Here is a 24,966-nt window from a genome sequence, read left to right as displayed (position 1 = left end):
TTAATTATGAGTTAAGGATAGCCAAATCAGCCTCCCTGAAGCAAACGCTCCCTAACATTGCTATTCTAGATTGACAGAAATAAACAAGATTTTAGCATTTTATAAAGGAAGTTTATAGGCCTTTTTAAAAATATATATTTCCTCTAATGATTTGTTTTAGATTCAAGACTGTAGTGGAAGAAATGAATAGAAATGTGTCTATTGTATGGTTGTTGGCTTAATATAGAAGATAAATCCCTTGAATGTACTCTGCATTTTAGACTACGAAAGGTTACTGAAATCTGCGAGAATATATTACAAATGATGAGAAAGGAATCTGAAGTATCATGAATTGCCAGTACTCAGAAGTGTTCTACAATTTCCCATTAATGAGTGACATTTACCTTGTCATTACTCAGAATATTCTGGCAGTGCATGCTTCCCCTTCTAATCTATTGACAGGGTTTAATTAGAAAAGGATTGTTATGTATCCTTCAGGTTGTTTCATACTGTGACAGCCTTTCATGCAAGCATTAAAATAAATATCTGAAATAAATAGTAAGATGCAGTAAGATGCATATGAGTAGTCTTTATTTTTTAAGCATATACCTCTTTTTTGCAGATGTACAAATCAGCTGCAACTGAGATTCATTATAGTGTTGAATCATAAAAATTATTTCTTGCTCTTAGAAAGGTTTCAATTTGTATTGAAAAAAATTCCAAGTTTGTAATTTCATTTGAAATATAATTATTTGTTATGACCGAAATTTAAAGAGGGAAGATGATCTGAAGGTGCTGCAATCCAGAATACTGTTTGTGAATTTAAAATATCAATCCAAATACGAGACAGTATAATATATAAAACTGAATATTCTTAAAGCATAAATGTAAGACAGGCTTTGAAGACTGTCAGTATTTCGCTTGTGAATAAATAAAGTTAGTTTTAAGTAGGAGAAACTTTTTCCAGTAAATAAAATTGTAAACCCACAATTAGTTTGGGCCCATCAGTTTTACTGATCCTGCAGAATCTGAAATATTTAACCATAGCTCCTATATCTGACAAACAGGTTTCATATTACTTTTTTTTTTTTTTTAATAATATATATATATATATTATTTCTTTTAATCTTGATATAGCATTAGTCTAATAAAATCCCTCTTTCTGAAATTGGCTGTGTGGTAAGATTTTAATTTAATTTTGAATACACTTTGAGATTCCCATCTGGACGGCACTACTTAATGCCAACAGATTGCCTTTTTCTCCAATGAGACAAATAGGAACCTTGTATGTTTGCTTGTTAACTCTGCCACATGGTTAATGCGAGTTGTCTAGTTGAAAGATTGGGCACAGGTAAAACATGAGATGTTTCTGAAAAAGAACCTGAAGAATTACAATGTAAGGAGGAAATTCACACTAACTACATTGAAAGCCTATTATTAAAATACAACTTGCCCAAATGACAAAATTCCAGAAATAAGAATGAACACACCCTTTCATTTTCCCCCTTGTTGTGTACACTATGACACTGTACTTAAATATCTGACTACATAAAAAGGGAAAGGGAGCACAAAATATTCCTCTGCCTCCCATAATACTATCCTTCATTTGCTGCATGTTTTCCAGCCCCTGCATAAATAAGGATTTCTCAGATAAATGAAGAATTAGTCCTGAACATGAATAGATTTAATGTATGATGAATCAGACAGTAGTCTCTCTTGAAAACATAGCAAATGTCCACTTAGTACAATGCTTTTACTCACACAGGAAGACAATAGAGAAAAAATGGAGAATAGTGACAGCAGTGACCCTACAGTAAAATGAAGAAGTAAACAACTGTGCCAGAAGATTAGTATCCAAAAGCAGTGTGAGGAAGTAACCAGAAACAGTAGGTGAAAATGATGATTGCGTTAAATCCTTGAAAGTAACATTTTATTGGACAACCCATGTCAGACAAGACTAGTGACATAAACTAGTATGGTAAACAAACTGGATGGTGAGGAAGACCCTCTGAAGACCCCACAAGAACAGTCCCTGCCTGAGCCAACCTCTGTGGAGAAACCTGAAGCACAATGGGAGGAAGCACTGGAGCCTTGTCCTTGTTGCTGGACCCTGGTCAAAAAAGCTGCATGCTATACCCTAATTTTATCTGTGGATCAGCAACCTCTCACCTTTTGGGAGTAATGCATGGGAGCACAACCTCCACAGCCTCCCTCAGGTAGCTGTAAAATGGAGTATACAGCCAAGAAATCTGATGTGTTGCAGACAGGTAGAAGGAATTAAAGGTATTGAGAGTCACAAATCAATCCTTGTATCCCAGCACTGTGTATGATTTTTAACAAACTGCTGAAGAACATGGGCATCGCTGTGCCATCTCTGCAGTACTCACTGCTTCAGTTAGTCCAATAACCTACAGCTCTAGAAGACTGAAATGCTAGTGGACCAAATCCAGACAAGTATGTGCCACAATTACCAAGCAGGGAAGAGGGAGGGGACTGACAGGAGAGCATCACGTTTTAGTACAGGCTAACACTTCTATCTCCTCCTTAGGCCCTCTCCACTCCTTCCACCTTACTCATATCAGCTTGCTTGCTCCTGCAACATGACCCTATTTCCCTTATACATGGATTTGCAGCCCTACTTCTAGGTCTTCTCATCACAGCCCCAGTCTCTAAGCACAACAGTTTGGGCTGCCCCTCTGTCTCCATGCCTGGTTTCCCTCTCTGTCCTCCCAATCTCCTGGTTATCAACTGCATGCTGCAAACAGCAAGTCTCAGTGTTACAGTCCTGATCAGTTCTACTTTTCCCAAAACCAAAATGAAGGCTGATGTAGGTAAGTGGGAAATTTCAGCCTAATTACAGCTTTGCCAAAGCAGAATATTAACAGGAGAGATTAAAAAGAAGTGTAAATAGTACAGCTATTGCTAATTATATATTAACATCTATAGGAGTTCTCTTTTGAAATGTAATTCCACTGAATTCAGAAGTAGTTAGAAAGTTGAAAACGAGCTCTGGTGATTGCTTTATAACAAGAGACAAAGCCTTGCTTACTGCAGGCAACATCGCTTGCTTTTGCAGTTGAGATGAGGAATAGTGGTGGCAGTTAGGCAGGGGGCTGTTTTTACAAATAATCTATTGCCTATAGTTTCAGTCTTAGACAGAAAAACATCCTTAAACTGGTACACTTACCCAAATGCTTTTCAAGAGAAATACCAGACAGTGGACAGAGGAAGAAAGGGAGAGACAGTGTTGCAAATACCAGCACATTGAGGTATAAAATTAATCTCATTACAATAGAAAAATGCTAATTTCCTAAGTATCAACTTTATTTTTTTTCCAAAGTGCTACAAATTTTAACATTTAAAACCATTTTCTAACTGATGCTGTACTTTTAGTTTTGCACGTCAGTCAGCTCATCATCTGTCTTTACACCTCACTGAACATCTGAAGTGGACATTATTCCTGACTATTTCAAACTTTATGTATAAAACAAGTTGTTGTGGTTTAACCTGGCTGGCAGCTAAACACCACACAGCCGTTCGCTCACCCTCCCCCCTCCCCCTCTGGGATGGGGGAGTGAAACTGGAAAGTGAAGCCTGTGAGTTGAGATAAAGACAGTTTATTAAGATAGAAAATAATAATGATAATAATAATAATATGTACAAACAAGTGATGCACAATGCAATTGCTCACCACCCACTGGCTGATGCCCAGTCTATCCCTGAGCAGCTGCCCCCCCACCCCAGCTAGCCACCCCTATATATTGTTCAAGATGACGCCAGATGGTATGGAATACCCCTTTGGCCAGTTTGGGTCAGCTGTCCTGGGTCTGTCCCCTCCCAGCTCTTGCTGCACCCCCAGCCTGCCTGCTGGCAGGACAGAGCGAGAAGCTGAAAAGTCCTTGGCTTAGTATAAGCACTGCTCTGCAGCAATTAAAACATCAGCATGTTATCAGCACTCTTCTCATCCTAATCCAAAACATAGCACCCTACCAGCTACTAGGAGGGAAAATAACTGTCCTAACTGAAACCAGGACACAAGGATATAACACAATTGCATACCATAACAACTGCTGTATAGATTCATATTGTTTTACAATCTTTATGTTGTTATCTATATATTGATAAATACAGTGAATGCACAATGAAGCAAAAAAAAATAATAATAATACAGGCAGACAGAAAATGGATACTTACCCACAGTGCTTCATGTGAGGTGGTTTATCCATTCTAACTGCTAGTTTAATTTTCAAGTCACTGTCCTGGCTGTTTTTGGGGACTATCATTTTATGTAGATCAGGTGACTTTGAGCTGTTGGATGTTGGATACAACACTACCTGCAAGTCATAAAATAAACACTTAAGTAAGCTAACAGAAAAAATCTGCTACTCTTTAACAGAAATTTCTAAGCAGTTCAGATTCTTGTTTCATCTCCAATCTGAAAGATGACTTAAAAAGAAAAAAAAAAGTTTCGTAAATCTAGTAAACTATTTGATGCAATCCTGTTACAATAGAGGAATCTTCAAAATGAACTCACTCATTTATTATAAATTACTTTAAAAAAATCTTCCATTAGTTCATTCTGATTTAACAATTTTAAACAAAGAGCAACTGTTAATACCTGAAGATTGTCACGTACAATTAAACAAGAGCCTAAACTTTCATATTACTCAGTGCTCTACTGGGAACACACAATTGAAACAACATGCTATAACACTAGTTACCGAGTGACCTAACTAGTGATATTACTTGTGTGAATAAAACCAAAATATGCTCTTTCTTACTAACTCCATTATTGAATCAATACTATTAATAAAAACCAGTTATAGTAAAAATTACAGAAATCAGAGATTAAGCCCAAAGCATCTTTGCTGCAAATGGATTATAATAAATATAAAGCAGTATGTCCAGTTTGCATGCAATATACAACACATTTTGCTAAACTGACAGTGAAAGAAAAAAAAAATTAAATACTTAACTAAAAGATTAAAATAAATTTATTGATAATTTTACTAATTAAACATTAATTGTAGACTACTATTGGTCACAAATTGTTAAATATTTATTTACCATCCAAAAAAGTTTATCCATTTATAGCTAGTATAACTCAATATTACTGCTTAATTAGATCCTTAACTATGTTTAGCAGTTAAGTGTTGCTAAAATATGATTTCCCTTCATTCTTCTTTTATACAATTTCTGAATCAATTTAGACTCTAAAACAATCTAAACACATTATCTGGGAGACTTTCATAACATTCAGTGAGTTCTGAATTGCCATTATCACAAAGCAGTATCTAAAAAAATAAAACTCTGAAAAGCAGTGTTCTCCATATTTTTATATCTTGGAAACTAAAATTAATCACAAAGTTACCCACCAAATTAATTTCTTATACATAGTACTCATGTCTTGTGTCATATATATAAAATACAATATATTCTCCCCTCAGTTACCAGGAAAGTTAATCAAGGATTTGAGTAAGAACCTTCAAGCAAGCATAAATCTAGTGGGTATTATTAAGCCAGAAATATTGCAAGTGTCATTCAGATATAATCATCTGAAAGTGACGTAAACCGAAGGCCTTCAGCTCCTCGTACTTTACAGAAACATGTTCCTGCACCCCAATAATGTAAGTGGCACTAGCAAAGTAGAGAAATACAATGCATCACCCCTAGTCAAATGTGCAACTTCTATAACAGTGGGAGAAATAACCTGTCAGAACTATTGAGTACATTCAGTACCTTTTAAAGAGATAGAAGAAAAAACAATATATTCGTTGTCATAAATCAGAAAGTGATTTTTTTTCTTTTTGCAAATGCTATTTATAACAGAGCTTACTCCCTCCCTTCCAAGAAGCGCGTTCATTTTCCTTCTAAGTAAAAGCTGTCCCTTGAATGGCAACCTTTGAGTTCTGAAGCCTCAAACAGAAACAACTTTTAGCTTGTTTACCTTTTTAAAAACAAGATTATATAAACAGAATTATTACTCATTCCTTGCATTTAATCACTTGGCATTCATATAGGACTGTAGGTGATGCTATGATTTTTTTCTTTTATACAGGCTGTAGTTACTGTTCTCCCGTAACAGCTTATTACCACTCATGCATCTCAAGTGACATCTTTCTCCTGTCAACTTTTTGATTTTTAGAATGCTGATGAAAATATAAGCTGACAAGTGTATAATTAATTCATAACTTCAGTACTGACAATTCCTTTTCTGATTTTTTAAAGAAGTATTTTGGAGCTTTGTTTTCAAACCTCTTAAAATGAACAAGTATCTGGCAGAATACTTTGATATGCACTGTGTTGTGTTTGTATTAAACTTTGCCATTCCTTCCAGCTTTAAACAATGAGAGTTACAAAGACTAGAGTCTACAAACTGTATTTCAAGAACTTTATCATCAAACATTTTTATCATTGTACAAAAACACCCATATACACATGCACACAGAGTATTCTGTAGGTATTAACCACCTTCACAGTAACCTTAAGCCTAATATTGCCTGTAAGGGCAAATCCTAACCACTGTGCATCATATCATTGAGTGGCACAAATTGCGAGTTCCACTGAAATCACTGAAACCAAAACACTGTGCAAACTTCTCATGACAGGAAAAGTTGCTGAAATTTGGATTAAAAGCATCTTCTCCACAGTGATGCAATGCAATGTTATTTCCATTGCCCATGGAGAAACTTTCCAGACTGTTTGTCTCAGATGTACTTTCAGCACTGTTTATTGGATTTTAATCTTACAGATGTAGCTCTAGGTGTATAGTCTACTTATAAGAAAATAAAATGATATCAACTCATAGCTCTTTTCTGGAGGACACAAAACTCACCTACAGAATACTCTTTCACTATGCCTAATACTTCTAAAAGTTTTATAAAATCCCTACTACATCATACATTTCTGAATTATTTTTTGTTTTGTTTCGTGTTGTTATTTTACTGTTCCTATACCTGTGAACATCCTCACTGTAGATTACTCAGCACAGGAAACTACAAGTTGTTATTCTAGGAGTTTTTAAAAATAAGTAACCTAACAGGTAATCTGCACTAAAATGCATAATGTGCTATTTATGACCAGAATACTACTACACAGCTGTAGTGGGTTTACATGGCAAGGTTTTGGTAGCTGGGGGCCATAGGGGTGGCTTCTGTGAGAAGGATCTAGAAGCTGCCCCATGTTTGGTAAGGGCCCCACTGCTGACCAGAGCTGAGCCAATAAGTGATGGTGTTTTGTGCCTCTGTGAGAGCATATTCAAGACAGAAAAAAACACTGCGACACACAGCAGCTGGGAGAGAGAGAGGAGTGAGGAACAGCCTTGCAGGCACCACGGTCAGTGAAGAAGGAGGGGGAGAGGTGCTCCAGGTGCCGCAGCACAAGTCCCCTGCAGCCTGTGGTGAGGACCGTAGTGAAGCAGGATGTCCTCCTGCAGCCCATGGAGTACCACGGTGGAGCAGGGTTCCACGCTGCAGCCCGTGAAGGAGACCACGGTAGAGCAGGTGGCCCTGCACTGACAGAGACTGCGGCCTGTGGAAGACCCCTGCCGGAGCAGATTCCAGGCCGGACCTGCAGCCCGTGGAGAGGAGACCACGCAGGAGCAGGTGACCTGGCAGGAGCTGCTGCCCATGGGGGATGCAGGTTGGAGCAGTTTGCTCCTGAGGGATGGACCCCGTGGTATGGACCCATATTTGGAGCGCAGTCCTTGAAGAGCTGCTGCCTGTGGGCAGCCCATGCCCGATCAGTTCAGCAAGGACTGCATCCTGTGGGAGGGACCCCACAGCACAGGGGACGAGAGTGACTGAGAAGGAGTGGCAGAGAAGAAGCGCTATAGACTGACCATAGCCCCCATTCCCCTGCGCTGCTTAGGGGGAGGAGGTGGAAGAGGGTGGATATGGGGGGAAGGTGCTTTTGGTTTATTTCCTTTGTTTCTCACTTCTCTAGCTTGTTAGTAATAAGCAATAAATCTTACTATCTCCCTATGCTGAGTCTGTTTTGCCTGTCATGATAATTTCTGTGTGATCTCCTCATCCTTATCTCAACCCTTGAGCCCCTTTCATTGTATTTTCTCCCAGTTCCTCTTTGAGGAGGGGGAGTGAGAGAGCAGTTGTGGTGGAGCTCGGCTGCCCACCTGAGTAAAACCACCACAACAGCAAACATAGTTGCTGTGCATTGCATTGTTCCAGCTGATTCAAGGCAATTTAACAGTATCACAACATTGAGAGTTGAGGTAAACCAGTAAATCCAATCATATCGTGATCATTAAAAATACACAGCTGTGGTCTGATAACTGAAGAAGTGGCAATGCCTCTTCTCATCTGAATGTGAAATAAATTCATAAATGTTATAGAGCAGCACAGTTGTATATTTGTGCAAGGTAAGGTTCTCAGAACACTGTTTCTCTATTGTAAATGGCTGATGCAGAGTTTCTCACCTGGACCTGAAGTATCACAGGTTGAAATATATTCAGCTAATATCACTCCAGGAGTTAACTAATCATCATTTATTGTTATTCAGCTGTGTATTTAAGTCCCCAGCAGGATCACAATACAAGAAGTTATTTGAAGTGCACCTGAGCCAAAGAGACAATCCAGCTGAACGGCTCTTAACTCTCCTCTATCTTTGGCACACTGATCATACCCTCCCCTTTAAAAAAAAAAAAAGCTTTGAAAGAAGGGTGAGCTGTGCAAAATACCCTGAAAGCTGAAACAAACTGAACTTGTGACAATCTTGCTTCCTCAGAGCAGATAAACAAGCAGAAGATTCAGAGTCAAAGCACTACACAGAAAACATCAGTATTCTTACGGTTAAGATAAAGCTCTCAAGCTAACCATCCCTGGTTGCAGCTGTCATGCTGTCAAAAGATAATACAGCCTTCAAAGGGGACCAACAAAACTAAAAGGCCAGCTGAGCAGCAAGCTGGAAACACACTTGAGAAAAGTCAAGAGTCAGGATAATCTCTCCTTTTCCCCCATGCATACACACAGCTCAGTTCAGTTTCAGCCAATTCATGTCCTTGCATCTCAGCTGCTCCCCTTTTCCACCCCACCCTTCCCCTCCCAATATTCAGGAGTTGACATCAAGCGCTGGAGTTATATGCTCTTCTGACCCAAGTATTCAAGCTAAGAAAGATTTAACAAGTTGAAATAGTCTAAGACACATTTTGAGATCTCAGACCCTGGGCATCAGACCTTGATAACTGGAGTAAGACTGCACTGAATTTTGGATCCCTGTCACAAGCGAAAAAAGATGAAAGTAAAGAAGAGTTGCAGCTCCTCCATAATGCCCTGGATGACAGGCAGATGACAGTTCACATGCTATTACAAACAAACAAACAAACAAAACAAAACAAAAAACAAGAAAATTCCCGTCTCATCTTCAGTACACCTCACACCAGTTGGCCTTAAAGAAAATAAAGGTGCAGCTCAGTAGCAGCCACTTCATAATGCAGCCTACAACACCTTCAAAAACAGACCAAACCCTCAGCTCATTCCTGTCACCAGGGAGGTTGCCAATGCCCACCATGTCCACATCCTGCCCTGCTCCCTGGCTTCAAGGACCTGCTCTGCCACCTGCCAGGGAGCCCGTGCTGCTCCAGGCACCCAGGCCCATGATGCACCCTGAACAGCTTCTTGCCCTTCTTTCTTCAAACGATATAGTCCCCAGTGGGAAAGACAGAAGATTTTAAGAGACAAAACAATTCCCCGTGCCTCATTTGTTCTTCCCGAGTACAAAGAGCACTACAAATGACTGCTTTTTGTCATTGACCAAAAGCACATTTTATTTTATTCCATACCTAGGATGAAAAACTTCAGCCTGAACAGTTAAAGTCTGGCTAAGTTACAAGCAATTGAAAACTGAATCTTATGAATCTTAATCATAAGCAGGAATGCCAGCTCTGTTCAGAATAAGTAATACACTTAGACTTATGCAAAAAGCCCTAGGATGACCTGGAGAAACCAAGTTCTCCAACTTCCATGTTCTACCTAAGACACTTCTGCAGCAATCTGTGCTTATTTAAAACAATATAAAACAGTAAGTACCCTGCACATAAGATGATATGCTGCCCCAACTGTATTGAAGCTTTCATCATGCAACAGGACTAATAATTCATTCTATGGAAGGTTTTTTCTTTTATGTTTTAAAATGCAGTGATTTGAAAAGATAAATGATGCCAGTGCAAGCAGAGAGGACAGGGAAATTTTATGTTATGAAATAATCACCCATTATTACTTGGCACATACAAATTTGTGCTGCCAGTCATTGTCTGAGCAAAGATCATAGGAAAGTTCCTTCCACTGTCTGATTGACTGATCTGAAAATAGTGTTGCAGAACAAAAATTAATAAAGCTGGTCTGGGGCAGGAAACATGACTACAAGTAGTTTAGAGACCCTTCAACATTACATTGTTTGTGCAGTTCTGGCCATATCCCTATTTAGGGGACACTCCCCTGCTTTTAATAGAACTTTTGCTTTTGATAGAGTTTACTAACCCTTCTCAAGCCACCTTTCCCCACAACTTAATAGTTTGGAGCTGTTTGCAGCTAAATCAGCCTCTTGCCCACATACAGGTTGTTGTCAGCAAGCCAGAAGTTGCTGTCAGTGTGAAAAGAAGTGAAGTTCCCTTCAGTGTCCTGCCAGCAGGCTACAAAACACAGCACCGCACTCAAGTCCTTTATGCTTCTGAGTGTGAAGCTATGAGTTGCTGCCACCAGGACAGTGAAGCACAACCAGCTCGAGGAGAGAGAGACAAGACTGGAGGCAGATGTGGAAAAAGGAGATGGCTCTCTTAAAAGTGACTTCCCTTGAAAATTAAGGGTTAATAAGATCTTGATCAGCAAGGGAGCATATGGGGATTTTATTCCAGCTCCACAATCTCATCCATTGAGAGATCTCTTGCTTTTCAACTACAATTGTGTTAGAGCTGAAGCACTCAGACAAGGCTTCGGGTAACAGGTGGCTAAAGAGAAACAAAAATCAAAGAGAAAAATTGAACAGGTGCATAGTGAAAGAAGACTTTGCAATTTATACATTCAATGGATATTGATTGCTACCATCTGAATACTTAGAACAGATCTTCCCAAGCAGCCCTTTCCCCAAACCTAAGAGAGCATGCCTGAATGAAAAACAGCTTGAGAATTTCTGAGGAAAGGCACTCGCTGAGGATCTACTGAGAAAAACACTGTTAGCATGGGAACGACGACACAGAGCCAGACATAATGCGGTGCTGACGGGGAACAAGAGAAAAGGGGTCTGTATTCTTAAATACAGACCTGCAAAACCTCAGTCGTTTCTAAATGTGATGGAGAAATGTATTCCCCATGATGGCAGGCTTTAAATTAATGTATTCGCAATATGACACTGTCACTGCTCAGAGGGCCTTCAGACACAGCACAGAAGATAAACAACAAGCCCAGTGCAGTCAGTGTTCAGAGACTAGGCAGTCGTGCCAGTATGGGTACCTAACCGGCAAGCTATTTTGTAATGTCTTTAAATCAAATCAAGAAGAACAGTACCAACAAAACAAAACAAAAAACAACCACGTAACTGCAAAGCTAATTATTGCTGGCTGCAGCTGACTGTGACAAGCAGGTTGGGAGACAATAGTTCGCTTTTAATTGAATAGTTAGAGCAAAGAGATTGAAATATTCTTATATTCAGAAAGCACCAGTAATCAAACACCACCTGCTGTTCTCACATTGTATTCATATGTGTGCTAAGCAAGCACAATGGCTGTCACTTTGAATTACTAGGTTTGAACATCTTCATACACAAAGTACTGAACAAGGAAAAGTGGTGTCAGATCCCTGAGTTTCAAAAACCACCAGGCTGGTTTTTCAGAAGTATTTACTCCAAAGTCTGCTTCTTCACATTTCCTCAGCTGTTGCACATACAAATGCAAACATTTCTATCAATTCTGCCTTTTGTATCCATATACATAACTACTGAAGCTGCCAGATCAGTGTCACCAAAAAACTGGGACACACATTTCAAAGATACTTGATTAAAGTTTTGAACATTTCATGATTAGAGCCAACTTAGGCTCAAAGACACAACCTGCCTCACTTTCTAGAAGTTAAATTCACTGGAATGCTGGATGCTGAGGTCTGTTCAATCATAGACACAGACCGTGACTCCAGAAGCTCATGTTCTGTCAAACTCAAATCCAAGTAACACCCCTTCCTCTCCTGTTCAGCATGTTTCTCCATTTGTTTGTTTCACCAGAGCTTATCCAGCTATCCTCCAGTTTCTGTTGAACAAAGGTTAAACTTTTCCTTTTTATTTAAAGATACTGAAAGCAGTCAGCAGGGAGCAAGAAAAATATCCACTAACAAGCAAAATCTGCTCTCAGCATTCACAAATGGATTTATTTTATTTTTTAGAGGAAGAGAGTAATGTCAGACAAGTGCCATAATAAGTACTACCTCCTGTTGGATAAGGACATCTTTAATGCCTTGAAAGGCGAAGATGTGAAATACAGGTAAAAAAATCCTATCACTTTGTGCTCATCTGGTGATTTCTGCAGCAGATGCTGAGCAGCCACTAGTTTTTATATTCTAGATATCTATATTTTGTACTCTTTCTTAGGATGAAGCTGTAAGTATGGGCTCCCCACTTCACTAAAAGCGTTAAGCGTGTTTCCCTCCCACCCCAACACCAACTAGGTACCTCTGGAAATCAGCAGTGCCTCCTCAAACTTAGGAGCTGTCACTGAGACCAGGGCCTACATCTAGAGTTAATGAGTGTGAGAGGCTGCTGTAACCTGTAGCAAAGCACAGGAAAAACTCTCTGCAGCTCTGTCAAAATCAGTCGGTGGCTCCACATTTCGCACCTGAGATTTACCTGCATAAAAAGCTGATCCGTTGGTGCCAGAACAAACCTTTTGTGCCTGATGGAAGCTCAAAATTCAAATCATGTAGCTTCTATTTCTAATTATATATTAAACAGAAGAAAACCTTCAACAATAACCTCAGGGTGTGGGAAATGCAAACCTCATTAATCCAGAAAAGCAGTATCAGGTCAAGACACATGTTCTGAAGAAAGTACGTGACAGATGAGAACTTACGTCCACAGCAAGCCTACCTCAGAAATGGCAGGTCTGAGTTGAATTTTTAAGTACCAAAAAAATACCAGTGAAAGTATCTTCAGGCCTTTTCTGAGCATAACTAACCTAGCTGTACTCCAGCAAGTCCCTGCAGTGTATTGACCAGCCATGAAGTTAACAAACTTTCTTAGCAGAATTAGGCTTACCAAGGGGGATCTGGCATCTTTTCTAAGGCAGCCTGAATTTAAATCTCACAAACCTGAAAATGAAGACAGTGATAACAAAATACACCCTTGAAAGCTTAGATGTATATCATGAGGGTACAAACTACCTTAAAATTATTTTGTCAAAAACCTGTCAAATATTCTCCCAATCTTCCCCTGAAGCTACCCACCAACACTGTCAAATACTCTGGTTGAATCACAAACCCAAGCTGGCAGATTGCCTCTTATCTCGGTTGGATGCATCTACCACCAGCTGGAAGGTGTCTGTCAGCAATGCCTGGGAAGAGCAGGAGGACAGACAGACAACCAAACAGGCCCTGCAGGCCCAATGACCACCACAGGCAACATGCCCTCTCTCATGTTCTTTTCTACTGCTAGGGACCACATACTGTACGTAAGCTCACTGAGGGAGGTTTGTTGACTTGCAGAATCAGTTGGGAGTACCTTGGCAAAGCTGCAGATGTATATGAGGAAAAGCATATGTATAACTGGAAGGAGAAAGCAGACCATTCACAACTTACGTCTGTAGATTTTGTAAGCGCACAGAGCATCTTTATGCTACAGAGGACAGCAGTGTGCTGGCATGCACAACATTGTCTCCATGCCTGTTTAAGTGTGAATAAAACACTTCAGAATGTATTTTTGAGTCAAGGATGGAGGCCGAACATTTTCCATATATCAAAAATGGATTATAAAATGTAAAATTCATATGAAAGAATATCTGAGGTACTTCTGTTTGCTATGCCCAATCTAAGCAAAAGCTTTAATGCATGTGAATAAAAGGTGATGGCCTCTGTCCTTTCTGACAAGGAACAAAAAAAGCACCTAGAGGCAATGATTTTAATTGCCTAATTCTGGTACAAACTGCCAAACCTCAGAGCACCTGCTAAAAGCAGGCAGACTTTCTGCAAAAAAATAAAAATTAAAAAAAAAAAAAAAAAAAGAGTAAGAATCAGCAACAGAAACAGAAGATTACTTTTTTCACACTCACCATTTATATGTCTTGCTTTGTATCCAGGAAAGCTGGATCAGACTCCAAAACCAGAGTGGTAATCTCAGCTCTAGCATCTCTCAATTACCTATTTTTTTCATGCTTTCTCCCTTTACCACCCCTCACCAAGAAAGGAGAGTTATTACCTTCTTTAAAATGGTTTGAAAAGCTGAAAAATCAAACTGTGTCAGAAGAAGGGCAGGAGTGAGAAATGACAGTGAAAAAATGCAAATCATCTGGGGCCATAGGATACAGTTAAGGTGAAGTCTGTATTCAACATTTTACATCTGAAATGTTTCAATTCTTAAAAATCTTTTAAAACCATTTTAACCTCCTGTTCCAGAAACTCAGATAAGCTGCAATCAAATAGAGCAGACCAAGGCCTATACCTGAACTTTGCCTATTTAACACTGCAGAGCAGCAGGATCCAGTTAATACTCCTAGTTCTTCTTAGCCCCTTATTTTGTTAATGCTTCTTGTCTTCTCTGACTCATTGGCAAAGATTATTCTGGCCACAGTTCACAACAGCCATATATTTCCTTCCTCACTGCCTTGCACCTTTGCACTGACTTTTCTTTTGCTTCTTTGAAAGGACTGAGCAAGCAAGGAAGCAAGAAGAAACTTCTCCATGTATAACAACACTGTGCACTACTTTCAGCATCCTCTCCCCATCTGTTTTCATTACTCTCAGTCCATATACCACTGATTCTGATTTGCTCAGCTGCAAGGCCCTTCACCAAGTGACCTTGCAGACATCTCAGAAAGACACGAGAGGAGGCACAAAAAGGTAACACCGAAGATACAGCTCTGACCTTACAAAGGGTGCAGGAATGTGAAAGAATGTGTGGGAGAAGCGATTCTTAAGCAGCTGCCTGTGGTAGAAGGACGCCAAGTGGGGAAGAGCACTGCTCTTCCTAACCAACCTTCCTTGCTTGAATGAGAAACAGCCATGACCCTGAATACAAAATTGAGTATTAAAAAGTGAGCTATCCTCCATGTGTGACATGTCAGAGGGGGTATTTTCAAAAGGAGATGGGGGCAAGATTTGTGGATCCTATCCTCTTTCACCAAATCCTCCTCTTTATATGATACATGGTTCTCTAACATCTGATTTTGGTCTAAAAAGGATAAATGATCCTGTCAAGATGGGGCAAATGGGGAAAGGGAAGCTAAAACCGTACAAGAGTGAGAACACTTATTTTAGTCCAACATTATCTCCATCACTCCTCCCCTCACATCTACAGTGGAACGTCAATGAGGTTTTTTTTTAAAAAAAAGATTTGAAACAAGGCAAAGAAAAACACAACAGATCTACAGTACAAATTCCCGAAAGGCAATCCAAGTCAACATACCAGGTTTTGAACACTGAGAGTAGCCATCCTTAAAAGAAAAAAACACTGTATGGTATAGCTGCAGCAGAGCAAGTGCTATATCAAATCCCTTACACCATTTATGGCATACTTTGTCAATGTTCACATTTTTACACATAATTTCTCACATATTTCTCATTTCTACACATAATACTCACTCTTCCTAGTTCTTTATCTTCAAGTGCCAGAACCCCAGTGCTTTCTGTAAAGAGTTTTACTTTGACAACAGGACGAGGGTGAGTAGTGGTAAAATCTCCTTGAGTTCCCCATCTGCAATAAATAAAATAACAGAATTCAAATGGGGCAGAAGAAATACTTTAGAGTGATAGGACTGTAATCTTTTGAACAGAACACACACTAATGCACTCCTCTAGAACATAATTTCCAAAGTTCTGGAGAAAGGGGCAGGAGAGAGAGAAAGTACATTCTTGAACATCCAAGATTAAATATGTACATGGAATTGGCTTTTCTTTGTGAAAAGACAAATCTTTTTTTTTTATTATTTTTTTGGTATGACAATTGTCGGTCATAAAATTGCTAATGGCAAAACTCACCCAAAGAACTGAAATTATATCGTCACGGGGAAAATAAAATCAAGTAAGCAAGCAAGCAAACAGTTTTTCTACTAAATATATTATGTTCAGTATCTTGTGTATACAAATCACTCATTCAGCAAAGCATCATGTCTTGATTCTAAAACAAAAAACAACAACAACAACAAAAACCACCACATATATGCTTAATTTTAGATGAATGGATATGCAAAAAGTAAGATTTGAAAAGCCTTATGTTTCATGAGATGTCACAATTTAGTATAGGAATGTAGGGGGAAAAATGTAAACACAAATGCAAAACCTGGAAAAATTGTTTTGTAGTCATCAGAGTGGCTTTAACTGCAAAATAATTGCTGCCACAAGACTTCCTGTTTTTGGAGAAGCTAAATTAGGTAGACAAACTTCTAGCTGGAAACCTTTAATCTCAGTCGGTTTGTCAGTGCTTTCCCCTCTCTGTGTGCCAGGGATACCAAAAAAGAAAGAAAGAAAAAAAAAAAAAAAAAAAAAAAAACTATACTAATTATATTGCTACTTCCTCCAAGATGGTATTCCATTTTCCTAGAGAGTTGCACAGCACTCATTGCATTGATCATACTGATTTTGATTATGCTGGTAGGCACAAACAAAATGCAAAAAGTAAACATAGTTTCAATTTCTCTTCATTTGTTTTTCCACTGCTTAAGTTATTGTGATCATCAGAAACTGATCAAATAAAGAAATAGGTGACTGTAAGAGTATACTCTATAAAATCACACAAGCTCAAACCTTAGAAGACCTGATTTACAAAAAGCAATATTTTAATTTTACTTTCAAGAATAATTTACATGGTCTCTCCATTCTGGAAAATGAACATACAGTTGTAATCCTCCGCAAAAGGGATCTTAATAGGAAAAAGAATCTTTCAACTAACATAAATTACAGATTTCAAGACAAAACCTATAAAGTAATATATAACAGAAACCAAGAAGTCTTAAGAAAGTGGTCTGCATAAAGCAGTGTGGCTGAACAGGTGGCTGAACTACAGACTTGAGGTTCGCTGAAAGTTTACCAAATCTCCTGTTCTATCTATTCTGTCTTTGCTTTGCTTGGGTTGGACAAATGCTCTCTCTTTGTGTCTCTGTCTGTGGTGGACGTAGCCTCAGCCTCAGCCAAAGCACTAATTGAAAAATTGAAACAGGGATTCTGTCAAGAAATTACCTTCCTCAGAGGAAGAAAACCTGTTTTGTGATTGATGATAGATGCTGTACTGGCAGGACAAGATAATGCCTAGCATTGCTGCTCTTCCCAGAGGCAGTCCCAGGGGTTAGGTTTTGTCACAATACAGAAATGAGATTTCCAAAGAGAAAGCACTTTCATAAAAGATACAATTCTCTTATCTTCAGTCTCCCCCCAGATCTCACTACCCAGGAAGAATACTGCACTGCAATCTCAAACACGATCTAAACACGTTGTTAGCTGCACTCTCAAGAGAGGGGGCACAAGGATGTATTTGTCTCTGAGCTCCCAGAAGCCTGGAACTGTGCACACTGCAATGGATACGATCACTTAAATAATTAGGACAAACTCTTTGCTATTAAAAACAAAACAAAACAAAACAGAACAAAATAACTTCTCTACAAAGATTTAGTGCTACTATTAACTCACAGACAGAAGTAAAGAAATCAGAAGAATCATCATCTTTAACATGAGATATGATCACTGTCTTTGACTGACATCCTTTTCCCACACCTTTTTTCCATCTACAGCAGGGAATGGAAGTCCTTGCCTGAAAAGCAATGGTCTGGATCAGTTCCCAAAGCTTAGTGTTCATGGTGGAAATATTCCATGCACTAATCTCCATGGTCTTTGCTGATCAGGACTTCAGCTAAGTCTCATAGCTTCTTATGACCTTGTCTTTGGAAGTGAATTACCTGATAAAGCAGGTGCTCACAGACTTCTACTGCCTAGACTTGAACAGCATTCCTCAAGAATGAGGACTAGAGGAATCATGTTCTGTTGGAAAAGGCAATTCCAAGACTGTATTCTTTAGCCTTATGGCTTACCTGTAGGGATATGATATACATCTTAGCTGCCAATATCACAGAAAACTTATACGAGGCTCATAGCTCATCTCCCTTATGATTCCCTGTGGATTACGAGAATCTAAGCACTGTTCGGTTGGAGCTTTGCACAGGTATCCTTTTTCATACCATTTGAAATCAGAACTTGGGAGAAAGCACCCAAAATACAAGTGGTAACATTTTAGTCTGCTTCTTCCAAGAATAAGAATAGGATAAGTACTGAAAGAGATTCAGTACTCCAAACAGAAACTGAGCATATCTACATGCTGTACATCAAAAAGAACATTATTATGTTATTATGCATGTTATTAATGCATCAGTCATCGATGGAGCATGAAGCAGAAGACAGACACTATAGCGTAAGCAAAATGTAAAATATTAAAACCCCATCTTCAGGCTAGCTCACACGAATGCTGCTTGTAATAACAATTCACAATTTGCATTTTTCTGTTTTGTCAATATAGAATGAAACATAGTAATAAGAATGGCCTTGCTGTCTAGGTGATCTGTATTTTGCATCACCAGCATCCACTAATAAACTTTTGTCTTGTTCAAAATAAAACACTGCTGTAAAGTTTGTGCCATGAATATAGCAAGATATGAGGTATTCAACATTCACTAATGGTGATCCAAAATAAGGGATGGAGTGAGTAAAATATGTCTGCCTACACAAGCTAACCTATTTTGCCATACACTTAACTGTTCTGAAATCAAATAATACTGGTACTCAAGATTTGACAGTTTTCAACTTTTTTTCCCCCCTGCTTATTTTCTTTTATGATATCTCATCATGCTATCAATTTATTTTTACTCTTTATTAAGTACTTCATTTTAACCAAGTTCCATTAAAATAGAATATCATGCTTCCAGCTTCTATACCTGAAAAGCTAAAAAGAGCTATCAGATTTTCAGTGTACAGACCAGCTTAAGATTACCCTATCATGTATTTGCAAACAGTAACTACAGAGAAGCTACTGTCCTATCATTATCCATGACTAACTGTGCAGGTAAATTTCTTCAATACTACATAACACCAAGATCATAAATATAGCCTTCCAAGACCATAAACACAAATTTATTGAATGACTTGAAATTTCTATTGTAAAATTATTTCAACCTTTTCCATATTTTTGGCTATTGATTCCATAACTATATGGAATATAAAAAAGGAAGCTGTAAAGTTTAATGGTGAAGAATGGGTTAGGAGTTATTAGTTCCTAAAAATTCATGGAATTAATATCTAAACAGTAATTACCATGATCTGAATCTTGATCACCATTACTGAGATTTCTGATTTCAATTCATACATCCTATGTGCTAATATAACTATATCCACTTGGTTTCTCAAAAATTTAACATTTTTCTTCCAAAACACATTTGTATTCTATCAAATATGTTTATTGATAACAATTGAAACATTAAATTCTCCTGTTTTCACTTCTGCTTCATCTCATTGGAGTTGGTATTGTGGAACATTTCCTTTAAAAGCCAAGCCACAAAGTACAGGCAAGTAAATAGTTATTTTTCTTTTAAGGTAAGAATTGCACCCTGATATCTTCCTGGAGAAGGACATTGTAATTTGTATGACTGAATAACTTATCAGTGGTTTAACTGAATACCTTTAAAACTTTTTCAATAAGAACCAACAATGTGCCCTCAGAATTTAAGCACAGGATGAAGAAAAGTGCTTTTCTTTGTATTTTACTTTTCAATTGCAACAACAGCAAAACATTTCCTGTAAGAAAATAAATCCTGCAGTTGACTTAAATTTTCATACAGAGGAGAAGGTAAGCCTGTATGTTACAACCTGGCTTTCTGTGAAAACAGAAAAGATGGAAATTGAACGTGCCGTTTTGATCTCATTTGAGACAAATTATTTTGCAGGTCACTTAAGCTTGCTCAATTATGCAGATGCTGAATTGTAGAAGAGTGATACAAAGTACAAGCAAATTAATCTGCCTAATTTCTGAAACTGTTATTTCTAACAAGAAGTATATTTTTAATATTTTTTTAATTATTCTTAATGCAATAGAAAAATATAATACTTTTATATATATACTAGCATTTACTTTTACTACCAAATTCCCAGAAAGTGATGGTAACAACAAACTAGCCACTTTCACAGATTCAGAGAAGCCATCTGTCCAATGATTTTTACTTATGTGCATGATTTTGGGGCTAGATGTGACAACATGGGAAGTGTCTGACAAAACTTGTCAAACAGTGCCAGTGCGGATTTCATTTGGTATTCATATTAAGTTACAAACCTTCCCATTATTGTCTGCTCTTCATTTTTGTTTTGTTTTTAAATCTTGCTAGTAGAAAAATAACCAGAAGATGCAATAATTTCAGCACTAAATGCTGTGTCTCCCACTGCATTGTCAGCTGCACCACATGCACAGCATTTTAGACTTCTAAAAAACACCAACTTTAAGGCTAAAAAAAATCCTACCTTTTCAGACTCTGATTTTGCTACATTATTTTCCTTTGTATTCATCATTTTTCCTGTTTCATCTACTTATTCTCTTTTCTGTACTAATTTGAATTATTTGATTGATCATCTTTAATGATGATCACATTCTTTTTTTTCATTGCTGGTGTCAGAGCTACATGGGGCAGATAACATAATTAGTGACAGAGCCCTTTATCAAAGATCATTGCCTTTCACTGCAAAAGTAGCCTGGATAATCCTACTCTCAGCAAGGCGCTGGATGTTTATTTCAGGTGAAGACTTATCACTGTGTCACAGAACACACTCCAAGCAAATTTATTTTTCTACTTCATTTCAGAGCACATTCTGTATATTGGAAATAGCAGCAAATTTATCTCAGGTTTTTCACTCTAATCACAGTCTCTGTTAGTCAAAACTTTTCTTTATGAGACCTTAAATCTCCAGTCTTACATGGGAGTGAATATTATAAAATGTATTGTTCTAGGCAAACATCTAAAAAATTGTTTTAGCACTCCTTATTGGAACATTTTCTCTCTGACAAAACATCAAATATAAAGAATTTTACACCATCAGGATCTGATTTTCCTCGCAATTTAAATTTCATCTCCTTTTGCCTATTTGAAACCAAAACCAGAAAATTTTGGTCTCCTTGGTGCCTCCTTTTCAGGTTTGATTCATGGTTTAAACTTACTGCATAAATCTACCTCAAAATATTTCTTCATCCTTCATTAAATCATGTTGTGACGTCTTCTTGAGCAGCTCTTTTATTCCCTATCCATAGAGGGACATGCTACTGAGTTGGAATGAGCAAGACAACCCACTGAAGCCAGTTTGTCAGCAGCAGACTGCTCCATGGGGCAGTGGAGATCTGCCAGCACTTCTTCCTCTGTGTTGTCTTGGAGCTAGAAATACAATATCCAGGTCTTCAAAACAAGCCCACGTCTCTACTGCTTCAAGAATCTGTATCAACTTGGTTGTTTCTGTATTGTCTGGAAACATACCATAGGTGTAGAAAAATAGGTATGCATAATCTTCTGGTCAGAAACTGTACTCACATTGCAAGTGGTGAGCCGAAAGGTCAGGAAACAGAAAGGTGGAACGGAGAACCCCAGCACCTCCCTGGTACATCTGACTTCACTGATACTTTAATTTAGATCAAAACACCAGGTCCAATTCAGGTCCAATTATTCAGGTCCAATAAACATTCCGTTGTTAGAAAGTATCCTGTGAGTATTAGTGGTATTCTGTTATTCATGTGAACGTGGAGTTTACAAAGTGCCTGTACATCACCAGCTACAACTGCATGTATACAGAGAGAGAAAATGTGAGAGAGCAAAGAGGCAGCTGTGCCAGCACTGCAAGTCACCCTGCAGCGATCTGACAATAAATCTTTAATTTGATGAGGAAGGTCCATTCAGCCAAATAAAAATAGAGTTAAATCCATACTTATCTGATTCCTTTTTTTTTTTTTTTTATATGGGAGTCCCAACGAGAATATTAGTTGGTACTAATTGCTGCTTGTTCTTCTTCAACACTAAAAATTGGAGAAATATTGTACACATTTCCTTTTCTCGTATCAGCAAAGAAATACCTATCTATTTGGCAATGACTGACACCAGGATGCTACACTAGAAATCATGTCTTTAATGCTAACAGCTGTCTCATATAACCCAACAACATGTTTATTTATCTTTCACACAGCTTAGAATATTACACAAACATTCCAGCCTATCTTTTTCATGGAAGTTTTTGAAAAAGGACTTTGAAATGTTACTGCACAACTGACAGAACTTTATTATATAGCATCAAAGATTTAACACAGTAATGAGTATTTCTTATATGCAACACAATGATTGTTTTAATCATTGTATATATACGTATATATTCTCCTTTACATCAGTGGGATTTCATGTCCACATTTGAAACCACAAGGAGAAGAGTTTGTGTATTTTTACCATTCTGTAATTCCTATGATGTGATTCAGATTGCATATCACAGAATCACAGAACTGTAGGGGCTGGAAGGGACCTCAAAAGATCATCGGGTCCAACCCCCCCTGCAAAGCAGGATCCTCAGAGCAGGCTGCCCAGGTAGCGTCCAGACGGGCCTTGAATATCTCCAGAGAAGGAGACTCCACAACCTCTCTAGGCAGTCTGTTCCAGTGCTCCGTCACCCTCACTGTGAAGTTCTTTCGCATGTCGGTGCAGACTTTCCTGTGTTCTATTTTGCGGCCGTTGCCCCTTGTCCTATCCCCACAAACCACTGAGAAGAGGTTAGCTACATCCTTCTGTTTCCCACCCCTCAGATATTTGTAGACATTGATAAGATCCCCTCTCAGTCTCCTCTTCTCCAGGCTGAACAGACCCAGGTCTCTCAGCCTTTCTTCATAGGGAAGATGCTCCAGGCCCTGTGTCATCTTTGTGGCCCTCCGCTGCACTCTTTCCAGGAGATCCCTGTCTTTTTTGTACAGGGGAGCCCAGAACTGGACACCGTACTCCAGGTGAGGCCTGACCAGGGCAGAGTAGAGGGGGAGGATCACCTCCCTTGACCTGCTGGCCACGCTCCTTTTAATGCACGTCAGGATCCCATTGGCCCTCTTGGCCACCAGGGCACACTGCTGGCTCATGGTCAACCTGTCGTCCACCAGGACCCCAGTTCCTTCTCCGCAGAGCTCCTCTCCAGCAGCTTGTCCCCCAGCCTGTACTGATACTTCTGGTTGTTCCTTCCCAGGTACAGGACTCTACACTTGCTCTTATTAAACCGCATCTGGTTTCTTCCTGCCCATCTCTCCAGCCAGTCCAGGTCTCGCTGAATGGCAGCACAGCCTTCTGGTGTGTCAGCCACTCCTCCCAGCTTTGTGTCATCAGCATACTTACTTGCTGATGACTTGCTATATTCTTGGAAAAAAATAATCTACCTGTTCTTATTTCTTTACTTCAAAATTACTCATTTATTTTGATGGAAGTGCGAGGAGCATAATTTCCAGCATCAGAGCCAGCACATTAAGTTGCAGCTGAAAGGCAATGCATTAAGCAGGTTCTAAACAAATCACAATGTCCTTTTACAGTACAGGCTCAAATGACCCTCTTGCTCAGGCAAAATAATCCATGGGCTTTGCCAAGTATCTTAGACATTCATAACTAATCTTTTATATGTCTCAAGTCTGTTCTTCCCTGTGTTACTGTGATTCCACAATTTTATAGAAAAATCTTGTTGAGAAGTACAGGTTCATTGTTTTACAATCCCCAGTAGAGAAACTGTGATGCATTCCATAAATACTCTTAAAGCTGTCAGCTCGCGAAGGAGCACTACTCCTGCAATGGTTTTAACCCTGAGGTTCCCATTAAAATCCTCCTAAAACTATAAAATATGGATATGAGAAAAATAACTTGTTCTGGAGAGATGGATGACAGAAGGAAGGGGGAAATACAGGGGAAAAAAAATGACATTTTGGTCTCAGGATGGAAAGTCATATACCTTCAAGTGTCATCTTTGATTTCACCTAAACAAGGTTCTACACACACCCCTTTAAACTATTTTTAAGCTATTTCCTTAAATATGCCTACACCAGAAAAACAGTTTAACTTCAGTGTGTCCAGTATGCAAGTCCAGCCTTTACCATCCTACCCACATTAGCTGGACCTCTCCTGTTCCTTGGAGTAGTAACAGTTACTTCTGCCTCTCTAACACCAGAAAGTCCCTACTTCCTCCTTGACTCTTCCTCCAGCAGCAGCCACCACATCCAAGGCTTTTAGGCTGATTCCATTACAAAACATTGACAATCACTCTCTGAAACTTTGCTCTGAAGAGCCGAAAGCTCCAAATCTGGTCCTTATTTTGGCAACAGCAAGGATATGTTGTTTATTATGAATATGCTATACTGTAAGCCACCTCTACACAACTAGAGTATCACAAAAGTAAAAATATTTAAATACAAATCTGATTATCTGGGATTTTTTTGTTTTTGGAAAAAATAATAACTGTTTTAAATAAGGGAATTAAGGGAATTAACAGAGCTAAAAATTACTAAGAATTTATCACAGAGCTAATAACCTAAACACTTAATATCACATATTTCTTTTAAACATAGAACAATACTAATAATTGAATAAATTTACCTGCAAAAAGTAAATTTACAAAATTGACATTTTTTCTTTAAAGTGAAAAATTGTCTAATACATAACCAAAAAGAAAAACAGAGACGAGCTCAATGCATAATAAGCAACAAAGTAAAAGCACTCACTTAGGCCTTCTACACTGAAAAATGGAAACACTGCACTCTAACACTATC

At 38.6% G+C, this 24,966-nt stretch overlaps 1 protein-coding gene across 22 annotated transcripts in view; it reads right to left on the bottom strand.

The window, feature by feature from the left end:
- Nucleotides 1–24,966, bottom strand: part of CADPS2 (calcium dependent secretion activator 2) — a 315,235-nt gene that overhangs the window by 147,617 nt on the left and 142,652 nt on the right. For all 22 annotated transcript variants that reach the window (XM_035331849.1, XM_035331889.1, XM_035331938.1 and 19 more), the window contains exons 7-8: nt 15,768–15,879; nt 4,174–4,313 (exon numbers count right to left, since the gene is read on the bottom strand). In XM_035331849.1, the coding sequence (XP_035187740.1) occupies nt 4,174–4,313; nt 15,768–15,879 (252 nt within the window). The remainder of the gene's footprint in view (nt 1–4,173; nt 4,314–15,767; nt 15,880–24,966) is intronic.

This window comes from Oxyura jamaicensis, chromosome 1, assembly GCF_011077185.1.
Source record: "Oxyura jamaicensis isolate SHBP4307 breed ruddy duck chromosome 1, BPBGC_Ojam_1.0, whole genome shotgun sequence".
Classification (NCBI taxonomy): domain Eukaryota; kingdom Metazoa; phylum Chordata; class Aves; order Anseriformes; family Anatidae; genus Oxyura; species Oxyura jamaicensis.
This window is presented reverse-complemented; position numbering and strand designations above follow the sequence as displayed.